The 17,473-nt window shown below is 53.0% G+C and overlaps 1 protein-coding gene across 11 annotated transcripts; it reads left to right on the plus strand.

The window, feature by feature from the left end:
- Nucleotides 1-46: 46 nt before the first annotated feature.
- ADCY4 (adenylate cyclase 4) lies at nt 47-16,736 on the plus strand. Of its 11 annotated transcripts, none has more exons than XM_036239036.1 (26): nt 47-1,041; nt 1,363-1,534; nt 2,764-2,961; nt 3,123-3,284; nt 3,900-4,049; nt 5,181-5,329; nt 5,411-5,522; nt 6,193-6,365; nt 6,510-6,668; nt 6,927-7,059; nt 7,248-7,421; nt 9,892-9,935; nt 10,075-10,161; nt 10,367-10,436; nt 10,793-10,890; nt 11,580-11,664; nt 11,759-11,896; nt 12,504-12,614; nt 12,898-13,082; nt 13,288-13,372; nt 13,819-13,977; nt 15,262-15,408; nt 15,707-15,814; nt 15,931-16,045; nt 16,325-16,449; nt 16,531-16,736. In XM_036239036.1, exons 2-26 carry the CDS (start codon nt 1,376-1,378, stop codon nt 16,681-16,683), a joined length of 3,279 nt encoding a protein of 1,092 aa, XP_036094929.1. In that variant the 5' UTR covers nt 47-1,041; nt 1,363-1,375; the 3' UTR covers nt 16,684-16,736. The 11 variants fall into 11 exon arrangements, 10 of the variants coding, with proteins under 10 accessions (XP_036094929.1, XP_036094925.1, XP_036094928.1 ...); XM_036239032.1 differs by having other exon boundaries at nt 10,822-10,890; nt 11,449-11,664; XM_036239035.1 differs by having other exon boundaries at nt 6,510-6,651; nt 7,303-7,421; nt 10,822-10,890; nt 11,449-11,664.
- Nucleotides 16,737-17,473: the final 737 nt, after the last annotated feature.

A 17,473-nucleotide genomic window follows, 5' to 3' on the forward strand; every position in this document is an offset into this window, starting at 1 on the left:
ACTTGAATGGGAAGTTGGGGAGCTGACACCAAGGGAGGGGGAGGAACTGCAGATTCACTGAATCTGAAAGTGGGATGCTGAGGGCTGGGGACTGGCAATGTCATGGCATACAAGGTCAGAGCCCAGCCGGTGGCAGGAAGGAATCTTAGGGCAGAGCGCTTCCTCTGGCGCTGCAAGACCCTACCTTAAACTCAAACTCCAGGGATAGATGCTGTGGTCCCACTGTCCCGCTTTTCTTCTGGGCTACAGAGACTCACTAGTGGGGTCTTGGCAAGGGGGCTTTCCACAGAGATTTGTACACCCCAGCCCATGTTGTGCCCTGTGTGAGAGACCCAGCAGTATCTCAGAGGTCAGCCCGCATACGATCACCTCCCTCCACCACACACACTCACGTGCACTTTTGCTTCAGAGGCAGGAGCTCTTTGGTTCTCAGACTGTGTCTGGGAGTGCAAAGCTATGGCTCCACAAAGCTACACACAGACTTGCCCCCTCCCATGGAGCTAAAGACTGAGGGAGCTTGGATTGTTCAGCCTGGGCTAAAGCTGCCACAGTCCAGGCAGGAGGATAAAGGAATGAGAGTGTCCCCCTCCTCACCTAGATCCTAGCTCCATCTGACACGTGTTCTTCCTTACAGCCTAGCCAGCCTTCCTTCACTCCAGCCCTCCCTCAGCCTCCCCACATCCAAGCGTTCCACCCCTGTTTTGACACTTGCCACTCCGGGGGACCCGCCCCACGCCCTTGCACCTCTCCAGTGGTCCGCATTCTCCTTCCTTGAGGGTGCTGAAGAGAGAAAGCAGTGGTGTTAGGAAAGACAATGAGAGTGGGGGAGGAGGCCTGGGGAGTCCAGCTCCGCACCGGCACGGGAAAGGGCCGGGCTGTTCCATCAGGGAAGTGGGAGGGGGCCGCGGCGCCAGGAGGGAAGGGCTTGTCGTCAGAGACTCTGAGAGCCACTAGCTTAGTGGCGAGCAGTGACTCTGCAACCAGCCGTTCGGGGCTCCCTCCCCGGGCCTAGCCCACTCCGTTGCAGCGGCCTCGCGGGCGGTGAGTTGGGGGAAAGGGAGAACCTGGGATGCTTTCTGTTTCAACTCCAAATTCTGTCCGCCTGGTGATGAGGCTTTTGCTAGGGCACCTCCGCAGTCTCGGTTTGAGGGAGGAGGAGAGGATTGGGCAGTGCCCCCATTGCCAACTGGGAGGCCACAGGGAGTGTATGGAAGGAGATGAAATTGCCCACAGGTTTGGGGGCGAGGTGGAAGTGGCCTGAACCAGGTGACAGAGGCACAGTTGGGGCTGGCTGGGGCTGCAAGTGGTAACCCGGACCCTGGCCCTTTCTATCTCCCACCCCCCACCCCCCCGGCGGTGCAGCCAGGGGCAGACCATGCCTCGCCTCTTCAGTCCTCGGCCACCGCCCAGCGAAGACCTCTTCTATGAGACCTACTACAGCTTGAGCCAGCAGTACCCACTGCTGCTACTGCTGCTGGTGATCGTGCTCTCCACACTCCTGGCATTGCTAGCTGTCGCCTGGGCCAGCGGCAGGGTGAGCAAGGCCTCTGACGCCGGGTGCCTCAAGGGCTGGGGTGGGAGGGTCACCGCCTAGGGGGCATTTTCAGTGCTGGGTCTTGTGAGGGTCTTCTTTTCAATGTGCTTTCTTTGCTGGGACCCAGGAAAGAAGTGCCAAACCTTGCTAGGAACTGTAGTGACCCTGGTCAAGTCACTCCCCCTCTCTGGGCCACAGTGTCTGGGTTACACAGGGAGATAACTGAGTCCTGGATGCTTCTAATATATCTCAGAACACTAACAGATCTCATGAGTTTCTGTGATCTACTAGTTCTAGAATAAATCCAACATCAGATATTCCAATTTTCCAAAGGGAAGTTACACTGGGCCCTGTGGGAATCCATTTCCTGGTTTTCTTTCCCTCTTAGGGGCTGTGGGGCAGTTGAACCCACAGAAGTCCAGAAGGCATCCCCCATCCTGCTCTGTTTAGTCCCCAAATAAATCCATTTTCAGTTTCTTTTAAGGGAAAAAAAATGGGTCTTCAATTTCGTTTCTGGAAACATCCCACTCCAAGTTTTCTTTTCACTCTTCAGAGGCAAGGCGGGAAAATCACTGGGCGCGACCAGTCCTTGCTGGTTCACCTCAAAGTTCAGGAAGAGCTGGGACAAAGGGCGGGGACACCGGCAGCACTTTGAGGCGTGTAGCGAGAGCGCAGCCCCAGCTGCCAGGCAAAGTTCCGGGCGCCCCCTGCTGCTAGAGCACCGCTTTGTCACCCGTAAACTCTGCCATGTTCCAGGGGCAGCGAATCACTAAAGCGAATTGGCCAGATTTGGATGCACTCATTCCTAAATGCCTTCTGTGAGCGAGGATTTTTCATTTGCTTCCTGGCCCCAGGCTGGTGTTATGATTGCTATTTGACAGATGAGAAAATTGAGGCTCACGAAGGTCACAGATTCACGAATGACCAATATGGGGTTAAAGTCAGACTTCTGGGTAGATGACCCACCGCTCAGCATCTGCTACAGCATGCAAGTGAGATATTAGGTTAAACTATTTAAGATTGATGGCTCTGTAGATTAAAAACATTATTTGCAATTTCATACAGTTCATCCTAATATGAATGGCAAGCAGAGGTGCCCTGCCTCCTTTTTGTGTTTAAGTTTGAGACACTTTATGAGACTGGCCTGAGGTGCTGTCCATTCTTCCTCTTCTTGGACGAGCTCCGCAAACTCCACAGCCCAGTCTTGCCCCCCACGCCCTTCCCCACAGGAGCTGGCTTCGGACAGGGGCTTCCTGACCACAGTGCTATGCGCGCTGGGAGGGTTCTCGCTGCTGCTGGGCCTGGCTTCCCGCGAGCAGCGACTGCAGCGCTGGACTCGTCCCCTCTCCGGCCTCGTGTGGGTAGCGTTACTCGCGCTAGGCCACGGCTTCCTGTTCACCGGAGGCGTAGTGAGCGCCTGGGACCAGGTGAGAGGCGCTGCAGGTGCAGCAGGACAGGGAGGGGGCGGGGCGGAGCGGGAAGGACTCCCGGGCCTCGAACTCGCAGTCAGGACACCGGCAGCGAGCGGCACAACAGTGTCAACCTGCAGCTTCCCACACTCTCCCCGCCCCCCTCCCCCCCGCCCCAGGTGTCCTTTTTCATCTTTGTCATCTTCACCACGTATGCCATGCTGCCCTTGGGCATGCGGGACGCCGCCGCCGCGGGCCTCACTTCATCGCTCTCACACCTGCTGGTCCTCGGGCTGTATCTTGGGCCTCAGCCAGACTCACGACCGGCGCTGCTGCCTCAGGTGAGCACGCACATGGCACAGGCTCTACCTGGGACTGGCTCCCCTGGGCGCTGCTTGGTTGTCTGGGCATTCACCAACTGGTTGCTGAACCGTGACCCCATGGCAGGGCGCCACAGCTGGACGCAGGGTGCAAATACAGGTAGATCCCCCCTGTGCCCTCCTGGAGTTGGTACACCGGTGCAGCACCATGCCTGCGGGCACCATGAAAGGGGTCTGGACCTACAAGGAAGAAAGTTCGACGGGGGACCCGGGTGCTGGGGACAGATATGGACGATGGAACCCTCACAGAAAAAAAAAAAATGCAAAATTTGGAGCTTGGGTGGTTTTGTGCTGCGGGAGGGAGTGGGAGCGGAGTGATATTCCAAGCGGAGGAGACCTATGTGCAAGGGTTTCTAGAGCTAAGAGGCGATGCTGGTGCAGGAGCCAAGTCTGGAGCAGGAGGAATGGGGGAGAGAAGTGCCTCCTAAGGATCCCACAGTATGGCACCGATTGTCTCAAAATACTTGGATCTGTAAGGCAGTGTCTTCCCCAGCCCTTCTGAAGACCAAATCCAGCTACATACACAGGCACCCCCACCCAGGTCTAGAATGCTCTGAGACTGACCCTCACCCACAGCTGGCAGCAAACGCGGTGCTCTTCCTGTGCGGGAACGTGGCCGGGGCGTATCACAAAGCGCTGATGGAGCGGGCGCTGCGCGCCACCTTCCGAGAGGCGCTTAGTTCCCTGCACTCTCGCCGGAGGCTGGACACCGAGAAGAAGCATCAGGTCCTCCTGTGGTGGGAGAGAGGGGTTACTTAGATCACACAATTGGGCCCCTTCCCACGCTTAATGATTTTGGGTGGGTCACCTGACCTTCTGTTTCCTCCTTCGTCAAATGTGGCTGCTGCCCACCTTGGAAGGTTGCTGGGGGCTCAAACAAACCGAAGCTTGTAAAAGCATTTTAGAACGTTTTGACACCAAATGAAGGACTCTAATTCCGTCATTGGTGTTGGGAGTTCAGTCCTTAAAGGCAGTGGTTCTCAACCTTTTGGCACCAGGGACTGGTTTTGTGGAAGACAATTTTTCCACAGACTGGGCCGGGGTGGGGCGGGGTGTGATGGTTTCAGAATGATTCGAGTGCATTACATTTATTGTACACTTTATTTCTATTACTATTACATTGTAATACGTAATGAAATAATTATACAACTCACTATAATGCAGAATCAGATGCCACCAGATGCAACCATACAATTGAAGTACATCAACTCACTTGCCACTATAAAGCCTGCTGCCACATGCAGCTTAATTGTCTTTTACCACTCACTGATAGCATTTTGATATTAGTCTATAAGCAATTGATTTATTATGGGCAATGTGCAGTCAAACCTCCCTGCTAATGTTAATCTGTATTTACAGCCACTCCCCAGCTCTAAGCATCACTGCCTCAGCTCCACCTCAGAGCATCAGACATTAGCTTCTCATGAGGAGTATACAACCTAGATCCCTCCCATGGGCAGTTCACAATAGGGTTCGCACTCCTATGAGAATCTATTTTCTGTTGATCTGAGGTGGAGCTGAGGCAGTGATGCTAGCACCAGGGAGAGGCTGCAAATACAAATAAAGCTTCACTTGCTCACTGGCCACTCACCTCCTGCTCTGCAGTCAGGTTTCTAACAGGTCACGGACAAGTCCATTATGGTCTGTTGCCCCGGGGGTTGGGCACTGCTGCCTAAAGGTGATCAGTGCAGGAAGGGGTGCTGAAGCCCAGCTCTATGTGGTGGGGAGGGCCTGAGGGAGTGCCCTGAGGGACACCTAATGGGGCTGGGGAAGGGTGTGGGCCCTTAGGGGTTTGGGAGGCTGATGCTCCTGGCTTTAGAGTGCAGGAGGATTGGTGCTCACAGTGACCTCCCCCAGGAACACCTTCTCTTGTCCATCCTTCCTGCCTACTTGGCCCGAGAGATGAAGGCGGAGATCATGGCAAGGCTGCAGGCTGGACAGGGGTCACGGCCAGAGAGCACCAACAACTTCCACAGCCTTTATGTAAAGAGGCACCAGGGAGTCAGGTATAGATAGGAAAGGGTGGCTGGAAGGGAGGGAGTGTGGGCTGAGACCCTGGCCCCACTGATGCGGTCTGCCCTGCCCAGCGTGCTGTATGCTGACATCGTGGGCTTCACGCGGCTGGCAAGTGAATGCTCCCCAAAGGAGTTGGTGCTCATGCTCAACGAGCTCTTTGGCAAGTTCGACCAGATTGCCAAGGTCAGAGGGGTCCTCCCTTCCAGCTTCAAACACCCCACTCTGGAAAACCCCTTCCAAGGGCAATTCCTGCCTTATGAGACTCCAGTCCCACTTTAGAGCCCATGTGGGCTCACAAATACACCACTGGAAGTAGGAAGCCCTCTCAAACATCCCCAGATATGGAGCCATTCACCACACACCTCAAATCTGGAGAGATTTCTCAACATCTCCACAAAGACCCCAACCACAACACCCCAAATATGCTCAGAACCCCAGCACAGCTGTCTCTGGGCACTGCAACCAAATCTAGATGGATTTTCAGATATTCTAAGTTTAGGAGGCCCTGCTAGGGGAAATCTCTGGCCCAGCCACCTGCTCAGACCCCAGGGATGCCCCCAAGCAACTTAATCTTGGGTCTCTCACCCAAAAAAACCTCGATCCTGAGGCTACTTTCATATGCTCAAATCTGGGACCACCCTACACATGCCAAAGTTGGGGAGAGCCACAGATATCTCAACATTTGGAAAACCCTTCTGAGAAAGACACCTGTATGAGAGACAGCAAGCCCCACATCAAGTTTAGGGACTCCCTAGATCTGACCTAGTCACTCCTGACCTGAGAAGTTCTTCAAAAACACCACATTTGCTCCCCTTTTCCCAACTGCCTCCTGCTTCCTCTGGCCTCTAACCAGGTCCCCCCCCCCCCCTTGCACACACACACTCCCAGGAGCATGAATGCATGCGGATCAAGATCCTGGGAGACTGTTACTACTGTGTCTCTGGGCTGCCGCTCTCGCTGCCAGACCACGCCATCAACTGTGTGCGCATGGGGCTGGACATGTGCCGGGCCATCAGGTCAGCTCAGGTGGGCGGGCAGGAGGAGTATCAAGGGGTGGATTGGGGAGAGGAGCAGGCAGGGTAGTGGGAGTCACCCTGGAGAGAGGGAGGAGCGTGGCCCAGGGAAGGACTGAAGACAGCATTCAGATTGTCGCCCATGTACCTTTCTCAGAAAATTGCGGGCAGCCACCGGTGTTGATATCAACATGCGCGTGGGCGTGCACTCGGGCAGCGTGCTCTGTGGAGTCATCGGGCTGCAGAAGTGGCAGTATGATGTGTGGTCCCATGATGTCACACTGGCCAACCACATGGAGGCAGGTGGCGTGCCAGGGTGAGACCTAGGGCTCCAGGACGCTGCAGCAAGAGGGCAACCAGGCCTCCCCCAGTCTGCCACCCTTTTCATAGTTTCTTTAAATGAGCACGGTCACATGTGGGGCTCTGGGAGACTCTAGGGTGCAGGGAGGGGAGCTGAGAAGACACCTCATGTAGCACAGGGCCTTGCTTGAAGTCAGACCTCCAAAAATAACTCTTGAAAGAAATGAGAGGTCAGAGGCCCTGCCTTCTGACTCCCACGGCTCCCTCCTTCCAGACGAGTGCATATCACAGGGGCTACTCTGGCCCTGCTGGCAGGAGCTTACGCTGTGGAGGATGTAGCCATGGAACACCGGGACCCATACCTTCGAGAGCTAGGGGAGACTACCTACCTGGTCATCGATCCCCGGGTAAAAGCCCAGCCTGGACTCCACCCTAACCACCCATAGCCACAGGACTGGTCTCTTCTCCTATGCCAGAGATTGGGTTTTTGGGTCCTAGCGTGCGTTTGGTGGGGGAGGAGACACAAGCCTCTTAGGGATGTGGGAAGAAAGGGGAAGTGTTTGTGATCTTGACTTTCAGCCCTCATATGCCCCAGGCCGAGGAGGAGGATGAGAAGGGCACTGCGGGAGGGTTGCTATCCTCTCTCGAAGGTCCCAAGATGCGTCCATCACTGCTGATGACCCGCTATCTGGAGTCCTGGGGTGCAGCCAAGCCTTTTGCGCATCTGAGCCACGTAGAGAGCCCTGTGTCCACCTCCACCCCTCTGCCGGTATGTGCACTTCCATCATGAGCCCCAGCACTTACATAAACCCAGTCCCACTGTCCGCTCCCAGCCTCCCTGCCCCCACCACCAGTGAGTCATCTGATGACATCTCAAGGTCCTGAACTGTCTAGTCACCCTGGTCACTGGTTCAGGAACTTCTCTGCCCTTATTTCCAGATAAAAGAGCAAAGACGAATGCCCTCTGAGCTTACCGCAGAGAAGACTGTGAGATCCCATAGACATCATGTTTGTTGTTCCCTGACCTCCACACAGGAAGCCCCTTCCCCGGGCACCCCACTTCCTTCTGACTCTGAAGCCAGTGTTCACACCCATTTCCCTCAGGAAATGTCTCTTTTTAACTCATTTCCTACAACTGCATGCTCTCTTCTTCAATCCCCACTTGGACTGGGACGGTGGGGCAATTGGTTATTGTCCCTACTCTCCAGCACTTGTACGCAGATAAATGAAGTGACAGTGAAATTTGCACTTGGCCTTGAGGAAAGAAGTCACCTTGAGCAGGCAGGGGTGAGGGAAGGAGGGAAGGAGGAAAGGATGGAGGGAGGGAAGGGAGTGGGCCTGCCCCTTGTCTAGGGGAAGCTAGGGCAGGGCCGATTACTGGCTGATCCTATGCATAGCACCTTCAGGTGGAAGAGCCTGGATCTCTCCGACCACCTCTGATTCTTGGGGTTGGTGCTTGATGACAAGTAACCAGAATCCTCCCTAAGGGACCCAGGTTATGTCCTTAAAGGCTTACTCTGAAATTAGGTTCTTTAGCTTGCTCTCTTCCATCTTACCTGATCTTCCAAAACTCTGATTGGCATTCCCAGCCACTTTTCTGCAGATCTTCTCAGAACCTTCTCTACTGGGTAGACCTGGCTGGATTTATGGGATGACTCCAGAGTACCTTTTCCATGTTCCAACTTCTCCTCTCCCATCCAGCAGGAAAGCAGGCCGAAGATCAGTGACCACTGGGGATGGAGACACTTGGCAGAAGTGGGAGGCATTGGGTACTTAATTTCAAGCCTCAACATGGGGTAGGGGAGAAGTCGAAAGGGCAAAGCTGGCAGGAGGGAGAGGAAGGAAATACCTAAGACCCAGATGACTGTCGCAGGATGAGGCCTCCAGGGTAAGGGCGAAACAGAGGGAGGAGCCCAGGGACCTGAGACAACATCGGGTGTACCCCCATGGTGAGACTATACGCCAGAACCCATGCCAGACTTCCCCAACCCCACACTAAGGTACAGGCTGGGAAGGGTCACAGTGGAGGAGTAGGAGCCCTTTGTCTTGGGGTATCTCCTGAGACAGTACCTCATCAGCCCAGAATTTCACTTCTCAGCCCCTGAAGTTCCAGGTTTTCAGTCACATTAGAAATGCTGAGAGTCAATTGGCTTACTCGTAAACAATGTGAAACTTTGGGGTCGTGGGGCCTTGTTTGTGCTAGCGGATCCTACTCACCCAGTCAGTCCTGCTACAGTTTTTGAGCACCTATTTTGTGGCAGGCACTAAGCTAGTTCTTGAGAAGACAGAAATGAATAAGATGTTTTCCTTGCCTTCAAATAACTTACAGGCATGGGCCACATTGGGGGCGGGGCAAGTAGGGAGTCTGAAAAAACTTAGATGCAGACATAGATGAATAGATGGGCTCATACCTAGAACATACCTTTCAATCTCTCTCTATTTCTGTCTCAGTCTCTGTCTCTCCTTCTCCTCTCACATACACAAGGTTTCGGTTTCAGGGGACGATGAGGGCCCCTGTGACCCTGCCTCCTTCACGTGAGCCTAGGGGTGCAGGGAAGAAGGTCACCACGCATCTTGCCCTGGGCCATGGCCTCAGAGCTGCACCCTCTTCCTTGCTGTTTGTCCTAACCTGCTTCACTCACTGCCCATTTTCTTACCTCTGCACACACTCACCGTACAGTCCTTTAGGTGCAGAAGAGAATGACTGTTATCAAGTCCATTTCTCTTCCCCTTTCTTCTCCATTTTTTTTTTCCTCCCCTACCACCATCCAGTTCAGCCTAACCATAACTCAAGTGTTGAGGAGAGTCAGAATGTTCTGCGTTGTCACTCCAATGCACACCAACAAGGATTTTTTGGCATCCTAGGGCTATAGGAAAATCCTTGCCTTTGGAATTTGTGCAGTCCTTAAGGAAAATGAGATATAAGAAACCAACAGCCACAGAAGCCTGTAAAAGATAGAGTTGCCTCATTAGTGATGGAAACTATAAGGAAATCAGGGTATAAGGCCGCTGGCAGTCTAAAGAGTCAGGAGGAACCTTTAAGGAGCTAACATGGTTTGAACCATCCCTCTAGAACAGGTGGGACTTGGTGGAGAGAGAGAAGTCATTAAAGGCAGGGAAAACAGCTGGATCAAATGCTCAGGGTCAAAGACACATGTAGATACGGAATGGTCTCTGCAGACAAGTTCCAAAGATGCCCACCATCTTCCCATCCTCCCCTTCTTGTGTTCTCCCGACAGGAGAAAGCCCTGGCTTCCTTCAGCCCCCAGTGGAGCCTGGACCGGTGAGGAGGCCCAAGCAACTTTGACAGTGGGGCTGTCTGGATGACCTACCTCCATTTTCAGGGAGGTGGGGGCTGCTCTTGCTTTGACCGGATGCTTTTGAGAGTCTCGGTGGTGACAGGCGTGGCTCTCACTGTACAGGAGCCGTACCCCCCGGGGACTAGATGATGAACTGGACACCGGGGATGCCAAGTTCTTCCAGGTCATCGAACAGCTCAACTCTCAGAAGTATGGAGAACACAAGAGGGCTGGGAGAGCTAGAGGCCCTGGGCTCATGTGGTAGGGGACACGTGGTGTTCCCCTGATGACCTAGGGGCCGGGGGGAAGGAGGGCCTTACCTGCTCCAGCCTGGGGAAAGATGCCCCTGACCATTCTTTCCTGCCCTGATCTTTCCTCCCCTGGGCTTACTGCCTCCCCCTCACCTTCCAACCAGACAGTGGAAGCAGTCAAAGGACTTCAACCCACTGACATTGTACTTCCGAGAGAAGGAGATGGAGAAAGAGGTAGGCTTAGAGGATGTGGCAGGCATCAGAGGATTTCCTTACCTTAGTTCCTGAGCCCTGGGGAGGGGACAGTCCTGGTGGCCCCACCTCCCCTTCCCAGGTCTGCTCAGTTTGTGGTCCTGTGGGTGACAGAGGGGATTGTATCTCTCTAAAAGCAAAGTCACCCTATAGATTGAACTATACTGGGTAGTGAGGGGAGGGAAAACTGAGCTCCTTGGAAAACTGGGTGGGGATTACCTGAGACTAAACTGGAGGGTGAGGCAGTGAGGCTGGGGGACCCACTCACTGCCTGGGATTGACACAAGGTGATAAGCAGCACGGGTGCCCCTGTCTCCACCCCGAACCCTCCCTTCCAGTATCGACTCTCCGCACTCCCTGCCTTCAGATACTACGCAGCCTGCACCTTCCTGGTTTTTCTCTCCAACTTCATCATCCAGATGCTGGTGACAAACAGGTGAGAGAGCCCCAGACAAGGGAAGCCTTGATTCTTAAAAACAGACCATCTGGTTCCTCCTGATCCCCAACACCCACTTTCTTCCTTTACCCACTTCCCCTTGATTTCGACACTGACCCATGGAGGAAATGAAAATACATGTTCTGGGGTACGGTGATCATCACAGGGCCCATTTTACTACTGTATGTCCTGTGAATTTTCTACATCTTGTGGACCCGAGCATTTTCAAATGCCTGTCTCTCGATTCTGACAACATTCCCATGAAAGTTTTGTTCCCATCAAGAAGCTTAAATCTCATAGCAAATGAGCATAGAAAGCAGGTCCTCACTCCTAGTCCACTGCTAAGAGGGGCAACGATGTTTTCAAAACTCAGCCAGTGGAAGAGGCTTGGCCCAAAGGTCTGGGGACCAGTCTGATGCAGCCTCAGCCACTCTCTTGAGCCTCCTTCCCCTTTTAATATTCTCCCTCCCTTATTAGTTCCTGTCCCAGCCCCAAACTACCCCAGACCCCCAAGCTTTTTCATGGTATGCGATGGTTTTTTTTTTTTTATCATCCCAGACCCCATCGGCAGCCAGTTCAAACCCCCAGGACCACTTCCTTTCATGTCTTCCAGTCAGAAGGCACAGCACCCTCCCACACACAGGGAGCCTGCTCCGGCTCTTGAAGTTCTCACTGTTGTCTCCCTTTAGGCCCCCAGCTCTGGCCATCACCTATAGCATCACCTTCCTCCTCTTCCTCCTCCTCCTCTTCGCCTGCTTCTCAGAGCACCTGACGGTGAGGTGGGCTGTGGGGCGGAAGTGGCAAGCTGGGGCTCTGACCATGACCTGGCCCCCACCCCATGGCTAAGACCCCCATTCTCCTTCCACAGAGGTGTGTCTTGAAAGGCCCCAAGATGCTGCACTGGCTGCCCGCGCTGTCTGGCCTGGTGGCCACACGGCCCGGACTGCGGGTTGCCCTGGGCACTGCCACCATCCTCCTTGTCTTTTCCATGGCCATTACCAGCCTGGTGAGGGCAGAGGGGGCCCTATGCACCTCCATCAGGGCATGTTTGACCTACCAAAGGCGGAAAAGGGACCCCTGGATTTGGGAGGGCAGTTAGACTAAGGCCAGGGATGCTAGAGATGTTAGACAAGTAATGAAAAAAATGATAGTTACCCACAACCTACCACCTGGGTATAATCATTGTTAATACTTTGGTGGACATCCTTCCTATCTTCTTTCTATGTAGGCAGATCTTCATTACTTAGTTTACTCACTGTGATTTTGTAGTGGAGTTTGGCTGATTATTTCAAACTTAGAATCATTCCTAGAATCCTATCCCTGAAAGACACCTTATAAATCATCTCCCAGCCAAGAAGGGAAGCTCAGGCCCAGAAAGGGGCAATGACTGGCAAGAGATCACAAAGTGGGTCCACAGCAGACTAGTGCTCATGACTCCCACTACTCCAGGCCCTGCTCTCCCCACCAGTGAGCTCCCTTGCCAACCAGAAATACCAGAATCTACTCCTTTGGAGGAGTCTGGCCCTTACTTATCCCTGGGTCAGCTGAACTCCAGCACACCATTGTTCCCAAGGAGCTACCTGCCCACCTCAGCTCCTCATCTCCTTCTGCAGTTCTTCTTACCAGCAGCATCGAACTGCCCTTTCCCGGCGCCCAATGTGTCCTCTGAGGCTTTCAACCTCTCCTGGGAGCTCCCTGGGTCCTTGCCTCTCATCAGCATCCCAGTGAGTGTCCACTCAGCCCTGAATTCCCTTTTCCAGAACCTTCCTCAGCTCCTCCCCCACCTCCTTAGTTGAAAAACACTCCATCCTGTGCACTGGGACGGACATAAGCCACACTTGGGGTGTGTGTGTGTGTGTGTGTGTGTGTGTGTGTATGTGTGTGTGTGTGACACCTCCTGCCCCCCAGAAAGGACCTGAGTGGGGCAGGACAGGAGCCCTCAGGCATTCCCCACCCCTGCCTGTAGGACATGCTCCACCTCCTGACCAGCCCTCCCCGGCCCCGCAGTACTCCATGCACTGCTGTGTGCTGGGTTCCCTCTCCTGCTCCCTCTTTCTGCACATGAGCTTTGAACTGAAGCTGCTGCTGCTCCTGCTGTGGCTGGTGGCCTCCTGCTCCCTCTTCCTGCATTCGCACGCCTGGCTGTCGGATTGCCTCGTTGCCCGCCTCTATCTCGGCCCCTTAGACTCCAGGTGCGCACAGTTATTGGACAGAGGTGTCCGGGCCCTCTGGGACAGGGTGAGATGGGACAGGGCAGAGCTGTCCTCATCCCACTGACCTGAACCTCCCACAGGCAAAGCGGGAGGAAGGCTGAGGGCTCCATGGGCACTGGGGGAAGGGGAAAGCCATCGTGAAGGGGACAGGGCAAGGGACAACCCTGATCTGTGGCCTCTTCAGGCCAGGGGTGCTCAAGGAGCCCAAACTCATGGGAGCTATCTCCTTCTTCATCTTCTTCTTCACACTCCTTGTCTTGGCTCGGCAGGTAAGTCATCCAGCTCAGCCTTCCAGGGCCTCAGTATGAAGGGTAAGGTGGGGGGTCCCCATATTTGTAACTTGGTGTCTCTCACCCTTTCCTTAATCTGTCTCCAGGGCTGAGCCCAAGTGGCATACCCATTGGAAGCTTCTAAGTGAAATTTCCTATTCTCTTTCTCCTTCACTCCCCAAGGAGAGTGTCCTCAAGTTCTCGCCTCCCTCCTCCCTCCCACCCCCAATCTAGGAAAGCCTATGCTTAAAAAAAAAAAAAAAATCTACTGTCAATTCTGACCACCCTAGTTTGAATCTAGTTTCAAGGTAGTTTCCCCAGAGGTAGTTGCACTTTAAGCCTTATCTCTAAACTGCAGGGTGGTGTGGTTTAGGGGGGTGAACACTCAGGTGCTGGGTATTTCCCTGCACTGTGTCTCCCCATGGCCCACTGGTGGCCATGCCCAGAATGAGTATTATTGCCGCCTGGACTTCCTGTGGAAGAAGAAGCTGAGGCAGGAGAGGGAGGAGACAGAGATGATGGAGAACCTGACTCGGCTGCTCTTGGAAAACGTGCTTCCAGCGCACGTGGCCCCCCAGTTCATTGGCCAGAACCGGCGCAATGAGGTAACTCCCAACCCCTGACGCCTGAGCCCCAGATACCATAGGGACTAATTTCAGATGGAAGTCTTGGCCCTTGGTCCAACCTCTCTGGACTCCCCCTTAGTGGGTTGCGAGGTTGCTCAAACCTCTCTGCGTACGCCCTTGTCAGGTGCCTCTTGTTTTCATAAGATCTTAGGCTCTGTCTTTGATGAGCACAGAATTTCAGCATTTCGAGGTCTTGGAGGGAGTGTCCACTCCAACTCATGACCACACCATGCCTTTCAGAAGCTTCATTAAGTGTTTATGGGAGTTGTGTGGAGGACACAGTCCACCCATTTCTCTGGGCCTGCACTGTCCAGTATGGTAGCCATTAGCAATGTGTGGCCATGTAAATTTAAATTAATTAAATGGAAAATTCAGGTCCTCAATTGTACTGATCACATTTTATGTGCTCAACAGCTGCATGTGCTTAGTGGTCACCATATTGGACAGCATATATATAAAACATTTCTGCCACCACAGAAACTTCTGTTGGATGATGCTCTTTTAGATCCTCAAATACCTTACTACAGTCAGACCATCAGAAGGTCACCCACATATTTGCACCATCTTATTTGTACTGCCACCATCTCATACTCTCTGCTATGGAAATGTTCTTGACCTGTATTGAGGGGCATTGAAAGAAACAGCCCAACGGCTATTTCACACCCTTATGCCCCCACCAACTGTTCTCTGCTCTGAAGATTAGGAGTAGGTCTACTACTGGTTTCTTCTGTTATAGATATTGCTAATCTTGTAACCGATCATGTTTCTGACTTCACATTGGCTACTAAAAGCTCAGAGCCAGAACTGAGGACTAACAAGAACTTCATAATATCCATTTTGTGAAGCTATCTCAGATCTAATTCCATCTTTACCATCTTACCCTTATTTTTCCTTTGCCCCATTTTTCCTATTATTGCTTTATTTTATCTTGCAAATTGTAACTATCTTTGTAAGCCAATTTAACTGATTTAAAACCTTTTAGCAATAAATAGGATATAAATATATTTCCCATCGATGTATCCCAGTTCTAGAAGTGACCCCCCTCACGTTGCTGTGAGGTGATCTTGATCCCAAACCTGTCTCTCCTGGAATCACAGTGAGACCCTGTCTTTGACTCCTGAGTCACATCCCTTGGGTAACCTGGTCCTTCCCATCCCGCCTCCTCCCCAATCCTTCTTATACAGTGGGGTAGGCTTGTGGACACAGGGACGGGAGGGGAAAGAAGGTGGTCTACAGCCTCACCCCAGCTTTTTGCCCTCCCAGGACCTCTACCACCAGTCCTACGAGTGTGTCTGCGTCCTCTTCGCCTCAGTCCCAGACTTTAAGGAGTTTTACTCTGAATCTAACATCAACCATGAGGGGCTAGAGTGTCTGCGGCTGCTCAATGAGATCATTGCTGATTTCGATGAGGTGACGACTCCAACGGTCACCCAACCCTATGTCGAGGATTCTAGAATTTCCCACCAGCCCCTCCTTCCACTTTGCTCTCCTGGCCATGAAGCCCACCCTAATTTCTCAGTCTTCCCCCTCCTCCGATTCCCCAGCTCTGTCCTCTCCAACAACTTTGTCTACAACTAACTCTCCCTCCTGCCACCATCCCTGACCCCACAGCCTGGTCCTTTAGCCTCCAAAAGCCTGGGGCCGAGCTTCAGGGAGAGAGGAGGGAGAGAGAAAGATAGACTGGGGACACAGTCTTCTCTCTATGCAGCTGCTCTCTAAGCCCAAGTTCAGTGGGGTGGAAAAGATCAAAACGATTTGCAGCACCTACATGGCAGCTACAGGCTTAAATGCCACCTCTGGACAGGACGCACAGCAGGTACAGCATTCCTTCCTTACCTACCAACCCTCACCTGGGTTCTCATTGGTGGGCCCATAAATGGGCCTTATTCCTGTGCCCTCATTGACCCATCATGGTGGCTGACCCATTGCCAGGATGCTGAGCGAAGCTGCAGCCACCTTGGCACCATGGTGGAGTTTGCGGTGGCCCTTGGGTCTAAGCTGGATGTCATCAACAAGCACTCATTCAACAACTTCCGCCTGCGTGTGGGTAAGGGCTTTCCCTTGCTGGGGCAGTCTAGGACCTCCTCCTCATCTTCCCAAGCTTTTCTTCCCCAAGTCCTTTGTCATCTGCTCTTCCAGGTATGGAGCATGAAGCTGCTGGGCCTCAAGCTATGAGGCACACCCACCCCTCTTCCCTAGGCCACACTCCTCCAGCTCCACACTCCTTTCCTCTAAGGGCCCCCAGGCTCTTCTCCCTAGTTCCGTGAACTTTCTCTTCCCCGCTACCTCCTCAAATCTCCCCTCTTTTTACCATATCTCTTGTCAGGATTGAACCACGGACCTGTGGTGGCTGGAGTAATAGGGGCCCAGAAGCCACAATATGACATCTGGGGTAACACAGTGAATGTGGCCAGCCGCATGGAGAGTACAGGAGTCCTGGGCAAGATCCAAGTGAGGGAGCCACATTGCAGGCAGCGGGGCAGGGGATAAGGATAGGGCCACCCCTAATACCTCACCCTCCTTCCATTGCAGGTGACTGAGGAGACAGCCCGTGCCCTGCAGTCCTTAGGTTACACTTGCTACAGCCGGGGTGTCATCAAGGTCAAAGGCAAAGGGCAACTGTGCACCTACTTCCTGAACACGGATTTGACACGAGCTGGACCTCCTTCAGCCACCCTGGGCTGAGACCCGACTCCTTCCTCTCCACCTCTAAGATCCTCAATAAAGAGACTCTGGTATGTCTGGAGCCAATTGATATCAGAGCTACCGAGATAGCTGGGATCACCTACTCCTTGCCTCTGAGCAGGACTGCTTCTTCCCAGGCCAAATTGAGTGTGAGTGTGTGTGCGTGTGTGTGTGTGCGCGTGTGCATGCGTGTGAGTTTGTGGAAGGGGGTGATTCTTTTTCACAAGCTTAAGAAGATAACTGCTTCAGCTTCCCTACCCACCTGCCAACCTGATTCCAGTATTTTGTAAACCTTGGAAGCATGAAGAATTTTAGCTACATGACTCAAAATAAGGATTTGTCCTTTCCTGCTCCCCACCCTCAAATATTGGAAGGAATCTCCAGGAAAATGTCATTTGACATTTTCTCATTTATCAAAGACAAAATAAGTACCTATTGTGTGCTTACTAAGCAGCTTGGGTGAGAGGCGTTGAAAATATTTATTAGGTCTCTCTCTGTTCCAGCTGCTGTTCTCAAATGACCCATGATGCTTTCTGGTGAGGACCTTTAGGCAGTTTGGGGGTTCTTCTGTTCTCAGATCCCTCAGATGCCCCTTGCTTCCTCCTTCATCCTTCTACTCAGTTGTTGATATGGTACTTGAAACATCCATGGTTCATTCCTACCTGCTCATATTTTTGGGTCTATGAGGGATGGCTTGACTCCCTAGGTTTGTTGCAGATTTGACACATGGATTTTGGGTTTTTTTCCCCTAGTTGTTCTGTTCTTATAGGAGAGATTCAAAAAGTACAGC

Source organism: Rousettus aegyptiacus, unplaced genomic scaffold (genome assembly GCF_014176215.1).
Source record: "Rousettus aegyptiacus isolate mRouAeg1 unplaced genomic scaffold, mRouAeg1.p scaffold_m13_p_3, whole genome shotgun sequence".
Taxonomy (NCBI): Eukaryota; Metazoa; Chordata; class Mammalia; order Chiroptera; family Pteropodidae; genus Rousettus; species Rousettus aegyptiacus.

What these genes read in the sequence shown, in the direction of transcription:
- ADCY4 (XM_036239032.1), top strand. Translation starts at nt 1,376, where the DNA reads ATGCCTCGCCTCTTCAGTCCTCGGCCACCGCCCAGCGAAGACCTCTTC. An exon ending in CAACTTCCGCCTGCGTGTGG is followed by an intron (nt 16,046 to 16,324) that starts GTAAGGGCTTTC and finishes ATCTCTTGTCAG; the next exon opens with GATTGAACCACGGACCTGTG. An exon ending in GAGTCCTGGGCAAGATCCAA is followed by an intron (nt 16,450 to 16,530) that starts GTGAGGGAGCCA and finishes CTTCCATTGCAG; the next exon opens with GTGACTGAGGAGACAGCCCG.